Source organism: Ovis aries, chromosome 18 (assembly GCF_016772045.2).
Source record: "Ovis aries strain OAR_USU_Benz2616 breed Rambouillet chromosome 18, ARS-UI_Ramb_v3.0, whole genome shotgun sequence".
Lineage (NCBI taxonomy): Eukaryota > Metazoa > Chordata > Mammalia > Artiodactyla > Bovidae > Ovis > Ovis aries.
The window spans coordinates 39,691,074-39,706,282 of record NC_056071.1 but is presented as its reverse complement, the minus strand read 5'-3'; the positions used below and the strand labels follow the sequence as shown (position 1 = coordinate 39,706,282).

At 36.8% G+C, this 15,209-nt stretch overlaps 1 protein-coding gene across 38 annotated transcripts in view; it reads left to right on the top strand.

Moving 5' to 3' along the window:
* Window positions 1-15,209, top strand: part of HEATR5A (HEAT repeat containing 5A) — a 97,277-nt gene that overhangs the window by 4,359 nt on the left and 77,709 nt on the right. For all 38 annotated transcript variants that reach the window (XM_060401782.1, XM_060401780.1, XM_012098771.3 and 35 more), the window contains 3 exons: window positions 10,744-10,929; window positions 12,170-12,381; window positions 13,302-13,410. In XM_060401782.1, coding sequence (XP_060257765.1) covers window positions 10,804-10,929; window positions 12,170-12,381; window positions 13,302-13,410 — 447 coding nt within the window. In that variant the 5' untranslated portion in view covers window positions 10,744-10,803. The remainder of the gene's footprint in view (window positions 1-10,743; window positions 10,930-12,169; window positions 12,382-13,301; window positions 13,411-15,209) is intronic.

Sequence of the window (15,209 nt, the reverse complement as noted above, 5' to 3'; positions counted from 1 at the left end):
AAGGACGAAGCTAACACTGTTGGTCGCTCAGTTGTGTCAGACTCTGTGATCCCATGGAGGAGTCCACCAGGCTCATGGAATTCTCCAGGCAAGGATACTGGAGTGGGTAGACCTCCCCTTCTCCAGGAGATCTTCCCAACCCAGGGATCGAACCCAAGGCTCCTGCATTGCAGGCAGATTCTTTACCGTCTGAGCCACCAGGGAAGACTGATGGTGTTAGTGTGAGTTACTTAGGGATTTGCTGTCTTTGTGGGAAGGGCCGTCTGGAAGTTGATGTCTCTAGTACACCTCACATTTCATCAAAAAGCCTCAGAGTACTGGAGACCTAAGAGGAGAGTGAACTGATAAGAGAAAACAAAGTTATAAAGATTAGATGCTTCAGTGGGCATGATAGTAACCGTCAGTGATTACAAACTGTATGGAAAGGATATATGAAGTAGTTGAAGGAGCATGGACATTGAAACTAGACAGCTGTAGGTGTTACCTTCTTTCTTCCACTTCTTTCTTCACTTAAATCTTGGACAAATTTCTTAATTCTTTATCTTCATCTGTAAAATAAGGATGATTAATATCTGAGTTTTAGTGTTAGGGAGGGGTTTCCCTGGTAACTCAGTTGGTAAAGAAATTGCCTGCAGTGCAGGATACCTGGGTCCAGTCCCTGGGTCAGGAAGATCGCCTGGAGAAGGAAATGGCAACTCACTCCAGTGTTCTTGTCTGGAGAACCCCATGGACAGAGGAGCCTGCCAGGCTACAGTCCATGGAGTCGCAAGAGACAGACACGATTTAGTGACTCAACTACCACAGTAGTAGGGAGATTCAATGAGACAGTGCATTAAAAGGTTCTAGTAAGGAAATCCTGAAGAAATGTTAAGTCTCTTCCTATCATTGCCTTGTTAGAGTTGGTTCTGCTGCTCAGTCCCCTGCGCCCCTCCCACCATACTTCCTTTTACCCTCTAAGGTTCTCTCTTTTGTAATCTGGAGGGAGAATGCCAGAGCTAGCCTACACCAGAGGCCCCTTCTGGCAGCCTCCTTCGCTGAATCCAGCTTCTGCCATTCTTCTCTTCCTCAGTAGTAATCTGCAGCACTTGAAGGGAAATGGGAGGAAGGCAAAGGAAATTGCATACCTACTTCTGGCCCTTTCTTACCTCACTTTATCCATTTCTGTATAACTCCTGTTTCTTTCCTACTCCATTCTAGCTTCTCTGTCTTGTAGGATGTGCTTCTTAATCAGTTCTTCGAGTTGAGTGAGTCTGCCTTTCCAACTGATTTGTATTATGCAGTGGTAAGAAGCAGGTTTCTCAGCATTTCTACCACATTTGCAGGAAGTATTCTTTGAATCTAGGTACACTGAATGCATTTTCATTATATTGTAAAACAGGTTATTAGTGCTGTGTGCCTGGGTCATGTTGTCATATGACTTAAGGAACATTAATTAAATTGATTTTATGGGATTGTATTCAGAATTCCAAAAATCAAATGTTAACATTTATGGTGTAACAAGCCATTTTTAGCTCAGAAGGGGTGTGGTGTGAAACTTGGTCGAAAGTTATGAATAACACAGATTTTTATGTGAACTGAGAAATCATTTGGTTAATTAAAAGTATTCTTTTTTTCTTTACTCTTCTTCCAGGAGTAGTAGAAAAGATTGTTTATATTTAGAATTCTGAATGTTAGATAATTTGATCCAAAATGTTAACCAGAAATGGCTACTTTTAAGTAGAAATATATTGTTTTGTTACATATTCTTCTACTTGTTATAAAAATCCTATCATAGTATAACTAAAAGGGAATTAAAAATTTTTTGAATTATAGTGGTCTCTAATGATTAGTATTTAAAGATTGTGCTCTATAGAACATTGAGTTCTCAGAATTCCCAGCAGGGGGAGGAAAAGAAAAAGATAGAAAAGGGGCAAAGTTCAGTACTTAAAAGATGCGGAGAAACGTCAAGTGCCACACACACACACACCCCACCCCCCCTCCTTCTGGCAGGATATAATGTACATTACATATAGCACATATGTGGAGACCCTCTGTAGGAAGGAAGACTGCCAACATGGTGTTTCCCCAAAAGATTTGGATTCCATTCCCTCACATAAAACACAAATCCTCATTTCCTCATTGTTTTTCACTATTCTACACAACACTTTTTAGGAAACACTGCTTTACCTGTTGGAATGCTCTCAATAGGTGAACCTGTTAAAATTTATGCACTTGTAGTTTCTATAATTACAGTTTTTAATGAGAGCCTGATAGTGTCTGAAAATGTCAAACAGTCATTTCTCTAATGATGGACTTGCAAGTTTTCAGTTTTCACCTCTCATAATGCTGTAATCAATGCTTACACTTCTGATATTCTCCTTTTCCTTTCTCTGGCACGAATTTTCAAAAACTCATGCTTTTGTAAAGTGGTTTTGATATTTTTATGACTTATTTATATTTTCCAAAAGAGTTGAACCTATTTGTACTGTCACTATAAATCTATCAGCTTTTCTAAAATCTCAGTTTTGGCTGTGAAGTTTTTGCATTTATAATATTTAGATTTAATGTACGTATATTGAATCACTCAGCTAAATTCTTACTGAGCTTAATCAATATTGTACACTTAACATTTTAAGTATTTGACTAATGACAACTGGTTTATTTTAGAGTTATTACAGAGAATTAGAAAGTCTTAAGTTCATATCAAGTAATTTCATAGATTTGAAGTTCATTGTCATTTTGCTGCTATTTTCTAAAGCAATTTCAGTTTCTTTGTGCTTATCTAAAAATAATAAGTTAAATCTTTCTTACCTAAGGTAGTAAATGAATTATAGGAGCATAGGGGACACTCACCAGCTATTAAAATATCTATATTATCTAGTTTCAGTATTCTTTGTACATGAATAGTGCTAGTTTTATTTTATTTTTTTTAAGCATTTGGTTATTTCTAGTTAAAGAAAAACATCCTTTTACAAAGAAGACAAAGTGAAGTAAAAAACAGAAGCAAGCAGGGTGTGGGCTTCTCATAAGTTCTTGGTCCAAAACCTGGACGTGATTTTCTGCGTGGACAGTAGGGATGACTGGCCAGCAGAGAGATGACTTTGAGGGGTGGGTGGAGCTGCAGCCTAGTCGCCTAGTCACCTCACCGTGTGAGGATTAAATGGAAACTCCCATTATCATAGCACCTCAGCCTCCAGAGATTCTGTTAAGTTGGTTTAGGCTCAGAAAACTTTGTATTTTTAAAAGCAACCAGAGTTGCTATTAACCAGAGTAGTCTATTTTGTTATAGGTCTACTATTTTGACATGCTCAGCTTCTTAAACAGTTTACCTACCTCATCTATGTTCTTCCTTTTGCTGTTTTCCCAACACTGCCTTTTCAATTGTTTGACCCTTGTCCCTGAAGGAATTGGGAGGTAAAACTGATTTTGTGATTTACTGAAAGGTGTAGGGCGAAACATTGGGGCTTCCCAGGTGACACTACTGGTAAAGAATCCACCTGCCAGTGCAGGACCTGCAAGGGATGCGAGTTCGATCCCTGGGTTGGGAAGATCTCCTGGAGGAGGGCATGGCAATCCACACCAGTATTCTTGCCTGGAGAATTGCCTGGACAGAAGAGCCTGGCGGGCCACAGTCCATGGGGTCACAACGAGGTAGACACGACTGAGCATGCCCACATGCATGGGGAAATCGGTAGAGAGTGAGCCCAAATATAAAGTAAGGCCCCACCTCCACCGCCATGCTCTGTTTGTTCTGCACTTTTGTCCCTTACATCTTAATATCAGAAATGCTGTTTTCCCTTTTTTTCTGGTGGAAAGGTTTCCCAGCACTGAGGAAAGAGAATGAGTTTTGTTCCCAAAGAGACCTGGGTTTGTTCTTCTGTCCTGTATACTGGCATCAAAGTTTTTTTGTTTTTGTTTTTTTCTGTAATATGGGGACCAGTAATACTTGCTTTCTTTCCTGTGATGATTAGAGATGATAGTAATTAAGCACCTAAAAAGTTCCTGGCTCAGTGAATAATAGCTGCTTTTCTGCAGGGCAGCGGTAGAGATGCAGACAGAGACCAGACTTGTGGACACAGAGCAGGAAGGAGACGATGGGACAAAAGGAGAGAGTAGCACTGAAATATATCCATTACCATGTGTAAAATTAAGACAGCCAGTGGAAATCTGCTGTATGATGCAGGGAGCTCGAATCTGGTGCTCTGACAACCTAGAGGGATAGGATGGAGTGGGAGGTGGGAAGGAGGTTCAAAAGGTTGGGGACATGTGGCTGATTTCATGTTGATATATTGCAGAAACCAACACAATATTGTAAAGCAATTATCCTCCAATTAAAAATCAGTAAATTTTAAAAATTAATGAAATTTAAAAAGAAAAAGAATAGCTACTGTCATCAGTTTGTGATTTCGGAATTAGTGGGAAAGTGAGAGGCATTGCCATGAACTGCAGCAGGTAATAGGTGTGTCCCTCCCACTTGTGTTACCAAGATGATGCTAACAAATGGTATTGTGAATTATAAAAGTAAGGAATCAATAGAAGTTCAGCTTATTTACTGGTTTTTAAGGGTTTCATTTTAAAAGTTTTAAAATCATAACAAATTTGGAGACTAGAGAAAATAGCATTACCCACAATGCTACTGCTTTAATAATCATTGCTAACATTTTGAATCAGAAAAATACCAGGGGCACGATTTAAACGATGGCTAGAGAAGCCCACCACTTTATGAAGCATATCTATAATCAAAGAAATCCTGTACCAAGCGAACACGATATTAATAGGGGAATTAATCCTGAAAGACTTCCTGAAGGATTTTTTTTTATAAAGGTAAATTTTGAAATAGTTTATTGTAGGAAGAAGCAAGGTGCTTCAGATTTAAAAAATAAGATGCAGATAGGATTTTCAAATCATCAAGATGAAACTATTAACTCTGGAATCACAAGTGACTTGCTTAAATATTTGTTTTACTCTAGAACCAGTGAAGACTGTTGTAGAGGAGGGTATTTAAAGTACAGTGACAAAAAGACCTTATTTGCTTTCTACCAGGGGCAGCCTTCCTTAGGCAACATCTTAATTATGACCTAACGCTCTGTGTGATTTGTGAGTTCCTATTTTGTAACCTATAATTGTGCAAAGCCTGAATCACAGGTCATAGGGAGTATTAGGTCAGTAAAAAATGATCTATCTTCTTTTAGATTAAATCTTGTAGGGATTCAGATCGAGCTGCCCAGAAGGTGTCACTTTTGCATGAGGATTCTTTTGAACCCATAGGTTCAAGAGAAAATATTGTCTTCCCTTAGCTACTTAGAATAAATTGGGGACTTGTCTCAGGGAAGAGTTGTTATTAGAGGTAAATTTTTTCTAAGTAGCCCCGTCTCTGTCAGAGCAAACATCTATTTACCAGACATCTACTCCCCTTAGTCATCCTGTAACTGTTCCTGTCCTCGAAGCCTCAGGCTCCCTCAGCTTAGAGTGGCATAATACTTCATTTTACCTTTCTGTCTCTCAACACTTCATGTATCTGGGGTCTTTGATCCACTTGTGTGGGGGGTTCCTTATATCTGGAATTGAATTTTTTCTCCTGTTTATCTGTCCCATGCCAATTTAATTCCTAGACCAGAATTCAGAAAAACCTAGAAGGGTAGAGGAAAGTTTCCTCCTTCCCCAACAAAGCTAATTACTGTTTTGTTTTTTTTGTTTGTTTGTTTTGAAAGGTATGGATTTTTAAGATTTATGTGTGTAACCTGAAATATGGGAGATTCCTGAGAGGTTTTGTTTGTTTGTTTGTTTGTTTTTTACTCTATGCTCTTTAAACAAAACTGAGAAACTGAAAGCTGGAGGCGGAGTTGCAGCTGCTGTGATGTCTTTTAAAGACTTGAGAGGCAAAGAAAAGTAATTTAAATTTGAGACATTCCAAAACTTTAACTGCTTGATACATTCTAGATTCAGTTCTATTTACTGCTGAATGACTTGTTCATTTTGTAAATTGATCTTTTATTGCTCAGGAAAGAAAGAAAACCAATTTGTCAAACCTCTCTTATTTGTGTTTGAGGGGGTCTCTTTATTTGTGATTTTTTTTCTCTTTACATTCTTCAAAATGATATAATAAATCATTTTAAGAAACTAAAATGACCAAAAATATGAAGAAGACTTTCCCCCCCTGCATGAACTTGAGCATATATGTTCCCCCAAATGACATATGTTCTCAAAATAGTTATGTTCCCCAAAATAGCATGTTCCCCAAAAGTCCTTTGTAGATATGGTGATCATTTCAAATGTTAGTAAATGTCAAATCATTATGTAGTACACTTGAAACTAACATAGTATTGTACATCAAGTATATATTAGTAAAAATGAATGAATGAATAAAATGCCTGGCCTGTCAAGGTATTTGATAGGCTTGATTGGATAAAAGGGTGGCAGCATAATATGTAGTGGTTAGAGTGCATATATCTCGAGTTACATCGCTTTAGTGTATGACCGTTTTCTGTGTAACCTTAGAAAAGTGACTCAGCTTCCCTGTGCCTCAGTTTCCTCGTCTTAAAATGGTGCTAATAAAAATAACTACCCATGGACAGTTCTGCAACTTATTCAAGAATATTTAAAGCTCTTAGAGCTGTGCTTGGACTATAATTCGTGATCAGTGATAATTAGTGTCTGCCAAAAATAATGGTTGGCATTATAGTTGGTACAGTGGTTTGATGGCATCTTTTTTTCGAGTAGCATAACTGTACCTTGAAAAATACATTATTATATATGTTCACTGTTAATAAATTAATCACTCTGTAACCTCCCCCAAGAAGCGTAAAAATGGAAACTAAGAGAAAAATCAGACAAATAAGCATTCTCCAGGTATGTATAGCCATAGGGCTGTAGTTGAATTAAAACATACAGTAGGTTGACTGTATTTGTATTCATCATCCTCAAGTTACACTGTAGGTTAGAGCAGGGACATCTGTTGTTTGCAAAGTGCATTTACTTACGTCATTGATAATACATATGTGGAGGTCAGAGGCCATTGTAGATTTGGGGGTTTGGATGTGGGATTACCAGTGTTAATTGTCTACTTCTTTAAGAGTGATTTATATGAGGAATGTATTGAGGGCATGGGAGATAAACTTTATGCCCTGCTTATGATCTCAAACTCTTTACTGAATTATTTATTATTGCATTGTGTTAGCTATTTTGCTTCTTGATAGATCATTTTACACCACAATATTGCTTCTGCCTAAGGAAAAAAAATGTCTCTTCAGCAGTCCTAATGACCTCTAAAAAGGGTAATTTGATTCTTAAGATAGGGTTTTGACTTGCCCTGCTGGTTACAAGAAATTTTCTCTGTGATACTCAGGTTATTTTTTTTTTCCTCACACAACAGCAGATATTGAGTACAAACTTGCTTTTCTCCTTTGGTATACTTAGAATTCTTCAGGGAATTATTTCTGTAGCATTTATTACCTTTATTGTGCATATTTTGATCAGTTCACTTTGATAATTGAAGAAAGAAAAGGAGGGTTTCTTGCCCAAGCCAGAGGGCGAAAGTAAGGTAAAGATAGAGTAGGAGCTGAAAACTTGAATACCCATAGAAGCTGGCAAATAATGTAAATGAATAAGGCCGTCCAGGTGGCAAGTGTACTTACCTGAGAGTCCCTGCTCCCCTTAGATTCAGTCATTCATTGCTATATGGGATATGGACCCAGATTTTTGTGTAAAATCTTGTGTTTAAATGTTAGTAACCTATTTTTTCCCCAGTGCATATTTTGCAGGTGAAATGTGGCCAACAGTTCATCAATTTGTAACTACTGTCTTTTAAAGAGGCTTCTTTTCAGTTATATCACAATTATTGCAGTGTTATAGTCTAGGTAATTTTATACCCATAAACTCTCTAGGAGAAAAAAGAAAGAAAAGCCTTCCTCATATCTCCCATCTGATTTTCTAATACTACTTACTACACGTGCATGCTTGCTAAGTGGCTTCAGTCCTGTCCAGCTCTTTTTGAGACCCTGTGAACTGTAGCGCACCAGCCTCCTCTGTCCATGGGATTCTCCAGGCAAGAATACTGGAGTGCATTGCCATGCCCTTCTCCAGGGGATCTTCCCAACCCAGATTGAACCCATGTCTCTTACATCTACCTGCATTGGCAAGCAGGTTCTTTACCACTAGTGCCGCCTGGGAAGTCCACATCTTACTGGCTTCTCTGCAAAAGATTGAGGTTTATTTAGGGGGAATATGAGTTATGTATTTTATATGGTTTAGTTTAATTACCTGTGGCATTCTGTTTATATTTCTATGCATTTTGAATTACATGTTTCTGCTTAGCTTAACCAGTTTATTTACAATGTATTAGTTATTGTTTATACTTTAGTATGGGATAGATGTATCCACCTTATATGTATATGATACCTTCTCTGTTGTTTAATGTTCTTGATGATAGCTGTTACTCCTGGAAGTAGTAATGTGATTTATTTTTAAGCCAGCTTATGTTTTTAAAAATTTTCTCTTAAATAATTTTTCCAACTTTTTTATTGCAGTATTTTAAAAAATACAGAAAAATTGAGGAATAACAAAATGATTGCTCACATATGTACTACCTACAGTATTCATCTGTTAACATTTTGCCGTATTTTATGGCTAATTAATTGATGTACTTAACCATTTGAAAATGAGTTGCAGACATCATACTGTTTTACTGACATATACTTGAACATGCACCTAGAAATAAAAAATCCATAATCAGAAATGCCCTCTTGTAAATTTGCATATGGGTGTGTATGTATTTTACCCACATGCGTATATGTTGTATATATTCTAGAAAGGTACTAGAGTGTACCCAGGAGATGCTCATGAATCTAAAAACAAAACCTCTTCTATTGATTATTTGTTACAAGAGTAGTGAAGGCTGCATTGGATCTGGGTCATAGCAGATAATGATCTGTGTTCTACAGTCCTTGGATGGCATCTGTCCAAGTGCCTTCAAAAACATGAGTTTGCTTTCATAACAAGGTTCACAGGGATAGGGAGACTATCTGTACTGGTTGAGATGGGATTTTTCCTAAAAACTCAGCAGTGGTCACAGGATTGGAAAAGGTCAGTTTTCATTCCAATCCCAAAGAAAGGCAATGCCAAAAAGAATGCTCAAACTACAGCACAATTGGGCTCATCTCACATGCTAGTGAAGTAATGCTCAAAATTCTCCAAGCCAGGCTTCAGCAATACATGAACCGTGAACTTCCAGATGTTCAAACTGGTTTTAGAAAAGGCAGAGGAACTAGAGATCAAGTTGCCAACATCCGCTGGATCATGGAAAAAGCAAGAGAGTTCCAGAAACACACCTATTTCTGCTTTATTGTCTATGCCAAAGCCTTTGACTGTGTGGATCACAATAAACTGTGGAAGATTCTAAAAGAGATGGGAATACCAGACCACCTGACCTGCCTCTGTATGCAGGTCAGGAAGCAATGATTAGAACTGGACATGGAACAACAGACTGGTTCCAAATAGGAAAAGGAGTACGTCAAGGCAGTATATTGTCACCCTGCTTATTTAACTTATATGCAGAGTACATCATGGAAACACTGGGCTGGAGGAAGCACAAGCTGGAATCAAGATTGCCGGGAGAAATATCGATAACCTCACATATGCAGATGACACCACCCTTATGGCATGGTGAAGTGAAGAGGAACTAAAAAGCCTCTTGATGAAAGTGAAAGAGGAGAGTGAAAAAGTTGGCTTAAAGCTCAACATTCAGAAAACTAAGATCATGGCATCTGGTCCCATCACTTCATGGCAAATAGATGGGGAAATGGTGGAAACAGTGTCAGACTTCATTTTTGGGGGCTCCAAAATCACTGCAGATGGTGATTGTAACCATGAATTTAAAAGACGCTTACTCCTTGGAAGAAAAGTTATGACCAACCTAGATAGCATATTCAAAAGCAGAGACATTACTTTGCCAACAAAGGTCCATCTGGTCAAGGCTGTGGTTTATCCAGTGGTCATGTATGCATGTGAGAGTTGGAGCGTGAAGAAAGCTGAGCGTCGAAGAATTGATGCTTTCGAACTGTGGTGTTGAAGACTCTTGAGAGTCCTTTGGACTGCAAGGAGATCCAACCAGTCCATTCTAAAGGAGATCAGTCCTGGGTGTTCATTGGAAGGAGTGATGCTAAAGCTGAAACTCCAGTACTTTGGCCACCTCATGTGAAGAGTTGACTCATTAGAAAAGACCCTGATGCTGGGAGAGATTGGGGGCAGGAGGAGAAGGGGATGACAGAGGATGAGGTGGCTGGATGGCGTCACCGAGTTGATGGACATGAGTTTGAGTGAACTCCGGGAGTTGGTGATGGACAGGGAGGCCTGGCGTGCTGCAATTCATGGGGTCACAAAGAGTCAGACATGACTGAGCATCTGAATTGAATATGTACTCATAACCTATTTTAGTAAAAAAGTGCTTATGTTACAGAGAAAACTGAAAGTCTTCACACTTGAGTAATCTTACCTGTAAATTTTCAGAATTTTAATGAAATGTCTCTTGTTTGGCAAGTTTTGACATATGAATATGAGTAATCCTACTCTGTTCTGCCTATCTACCCTCTGAAAAAGGGGTTTTGTACCAATAAGTTTACTATTGGGAATTTTCCAGTTTCACTTTAAGGCTGTTAGGAAAAATGTCTCCATTTGTTTATGCTTTGTGCATTTCTGTGGAAGATTTCCAGTATTGTGATTGCATTCCTTTTCATTCTTCTTTTAAAATATTATTTTCCTTTATTGCAGGTGTATGACTAAAGTTTAATGAGCAGAATCGTGACCAGCTAGGAGACTTTTCTGCAAGGAATGGAATTAGCTCATAGCTTATTGCTGAATGAAGAAGCATACAATCAACTGGGTGAAGTTCAGAAGGCAGAGTTTATTTTTGATTGGTTGAGATATTTGGAGAAGCTCTTGGTTGCAACCAGCAGGGTGAGTAAAATTGCAAAAACTGTTTTACAAGGTTTTGTTTTGTTTTAAGTGCCAGATAATGTTTAATTCCTTTGGTTTACTTTTCTAGTTCTGTCCAGCATAACCTAAATTAGCTTTCAAAGGTTAGACCTTAATAAGATTTTACAGTGAACTAGTAGGTTTCTTCTGCTCAAAAGAACAGGAAGAAATTAACCAATATTTATAATATTACTTTAAAATATGTTAAAAACTAACTACAGAGCACAGTGTGTTAAGTTTCATCATTGTTATCTTCTTACCTGTGTCCCTCCATGTGCATGATGTCCTGAAACAGTATTGTACTAGATAATGTTATGGGAATTTCACTATAAAAAAAAAGGTGTGAACTCTTGAAGGGGAATATGAGCTGAGGAGTCTTGAGTAAACATATTCTCTCTTAAAAGATTATAAAATAGGTACTGCAGAGAAGAAAGCCAATCATTCATATCCTTCCCTACATTCAACAACTGTTAACATTTTGCCAAGTTTAATTGATTTACAGAGCCATGCGAGTTGCTACTTTATTTCTAAATACTTTCCTATATATCTCCTACAAATAAAGGTATTCCACAGAATAACAATACCTTACATAATGCAAAAATGTTGCAAAGACACTACTCATGGAGACATTTAGAATTTATAAATGACAAAGGTCCATAGCCTGAATTAACAAGTATTTTATTGTGAAAATTGAAGCCTCAGGAAGCATCTGAATACCATTACCACTGTGATAATATTCTGGCCTCCTTTTTTAGAGAGTAGATAAGTAAAATGGAGTCACAGCATGGCATCTACATGCAGAAAATTCCACTTAACTTAGAAAAAGATCTAAGTAAAACAGGTAACCATTAAAAGGTCAGCTCTGGTGATAGGTTGTTCACTGATGTAGATATATATCAGGCAGGGACTTAAGAACTAAGAAGCACTAGTTAAGATATAAATTTGTAAAGAAAGAAAAGCAATGGAACCCTTGTCTTTGTTGACAGACTCCAGTATATTGTGGTCCAGAATTTATTCTCTGGAGATACCAGCAGTGCAGCAAACTACTTGCTTGTGAGGTGTAGTAACTATGCCACCAACTTATTTGTAATATTTAGTTAAAATAATTTTTCATTTTTCTGGAGGCTTTTGGTTAGTTCTTAATTACATGAAAGCAAAATCATATTAGAGAAGTACATGTAATTGCATTGATGAGAATCTTCTTTGTTCACTTCATTTGTAGAGTGATGTAAGGGAGAAGCAGAAGACTCTTGTGGAACAGCTCCTGTCTTTGCTAAACAGCTCCCCAGGGCCTCCTACTCGTAAACTCCTTGCTAAGAATCTAGCCCTTCTTTATAGTATTGGAGACACGTTCTCTGTTTATGAGACAATCGATAAATGTAATGATCTTATTCGAAGCAAAGATGATTCTCCAAGTTATCTTCCCACTAAACTGTAAGTTAATATTGAAAGTGAATATAAGAAATCTTTGTTGTATCATTTTTATAAAGAACTCAAACTTTGCTGTATAGTAGAAATTAGCACAACCTTGTTAATCAACTATATTTAGTAAAATAATTTTTTAAAAGAACTAAACTACTTGATAATTATTATAAAAATGAATACAAATTGTTTTCCTCATTTTCTTAAAAATATGTAGCTTTTGAAAAGATCTTTTATTTTCCCATTGAGAAGCAATTCTTTTAAAAAGTTTAGACATGTGAAGCTTAGATTTGGGAATCAAAACCATCTGATTAATATTTTAGCAGTTGAGTGTTTAAGGAACAAGTATGTTAAATTCTTCATGTTTTGGATGCTTTTAGTTTATTAGTTCTTAGTAGTGAAGATTAATAGTAAATATATAGAAAAATACTATTCTAAGATCCTAAAAGAACAACTAAGTTTCTTTCTCCATAGAACTCAGTTCATTTTATCACCTGTTGTTTAGAGAAGGCTATTTACGATGTATGGCTGCACAGTACTAATTTTATAGAAATTTTTTTATTGCTTTAATTTTTAGCTTAGGATAGAATATGCTTTTCCATAAAATTTTGAGACTTGATGAGAACACTATTCTTTTTAAGACTGTCTTTGATTATCTAATATGTGAAGCTCAGTTCTATTAAAAAATTTGGGGGAATGGAATCTTTGGGCTGAGATTTAGATTAGTTGAAGACATATCTTTTTAACATTCTTATATTGAAAGTGTAATCATTTGATACTCCAGTGTCATTCTTTATGACTTAACAGTGGAGTAGATTCTGGGAAATTTATCCTTTAAAAATAAAATTAAGTGGTCATCTTTACATGTCCTAAGAGCCTTTTTTTCTTGTTTTTTCATTCTTGACTGATTTCTAATTGAAATGTCATTTCAGCGCTGCTGTGGTGTGTTTGGGTTCCTTGTACAAGAAGTTGGGTAGAATATTAGGTAACACCTTTACTGATACAGTGGGGAATATTCTCAAAGCCATGAAGAGTGCAGAGGTAAATACAGATTTTACAGTTTCTTGAGCTAATAAAAGAGCCTTATCTATGATAAGCATACATAGTATATATGTAAATATATCCATAAATGACATATTTTTAGGTAGTGCACCTATCTACTTTGTATATTAAATCTTTATTAGAAAAACAATAATGCAGTAAAATTTTTTGTGTTCAGATAAATTCCAGTGGACACAAACTAAGGTGTTTCTGGCAGACCCGTCCCTGCTCCTCCTCCTTGTTTCACCTTTTCCATCTCATGCTACTTACTAGTGCCAGAGCAAGTGCTTGCCACCAAAGGTTCAGATACACAGTGGGTAACGACCGGCTACGTGATGCATGGATTAGTATTCTCCCTGCATGAGCAGGGAGTAAGGAATAAAATCAAGGTAGGAAAGAGTGTGAAGGACATAAGCTTGACTAGAACCCAGATGACCTTTTAATCGCCAGGGGTGAATATATTCTCAGCCTTAGCCTCACTGATTTGTTAGTATCATTTACCATTGTGAAACACCCTTTGTCTTTATCAGACTGCTAAGATATACTGTAATTTTTTGCCAACTGAAGTTTTACCAATCTCATTTTGAGATTCAAACATTTGTATGTTTGTATATCAAAAATTTTAAATCTGTGGTCCCTCATATTTAAGGATAACTCAGCACCTTTAAATATTAAAAAAATCGCACTAGTTCTTATTCTTACATTACTTTGAAGAAGTGTAGAAAATTTGTAAAAATGCGGGCCTGTCACACACCTTCCTTTAACTATATCAGGATAAAATATGGGAAAATTCAAATATAAAATATGCCAAATTTCAAGAAGAATGTAACTGATTCTAGAACTTTACAGAGAAGTGAAATCCATAATATAAAACTGGTGAGAAAATCAACTCAGCAGATTACTTCTTAGCAGTAGTAGCTTTCACAAAGATTGAAGAAGGTGATTAAGGAGGAGAAATTGTTAACATCCAGAAACATGGTTTTATTTAAAAGGACGTGTCTGTAGTGTGTCCACTTTAAACTTTTTTTTTTCTCTTAGCTCCATTGATAAAGCTATACTTTTTAGGGCTCATGGTTAACAGAGAATTACTTTATAAGTCTCAGAAAATTTTAAGTTCTTGCTAAGTATTTTATTGCTCCTCCACTTTATAACGTTTATGATTTAGCTGATTCATCAGTACCACAATGTTTTGGAGATATCAAAAGGGATTTCTACCTTTGATATACACCCATAGTGATAGACAGTGTTTGAAACTGGCAGTGTTTGAAAAAAAAGTTAAGTTTCCCATTAGGACTCATTTTGTTATGTCTACCTGTAATTACTCACTATTATGCCCCTTTGAACAAAAATTAATAACATTACTATGAAAATGATATTGATGTTAGCTTACATATAGTAGCCTTAACTTCCTGAGATACACAAACAGATACTATTTTTTGAGTGTTTACTCTGTGCTAGGCACTATGGTGAATGATTTCCCCTCAGGGGCTTATTTACTGGCTCTGTGGGATTCATCTTATCCTCGTTTTATTTTTATTTATTTTTGGCCATGGTATGTAGCATGTGGGATCTTAGTTCCCGGACCAGGGATTGAACCAGTGCCCCCTACAGTGGAAGCCCAGAGTCTTAACCACTGGACCACCAGGGAAGTTCCTTATCCTCATTTTATAGTTGAAGAAAAAAGTAAGAACAGTTTAAAGTCACATCATTGCTAAGGTTCAGAGCCAGGATTCACACCCAGATCTTTTAAAATCTAAATCCAGACTTTAAACTTCTGAGTTAAAATACTCAGGCCAATA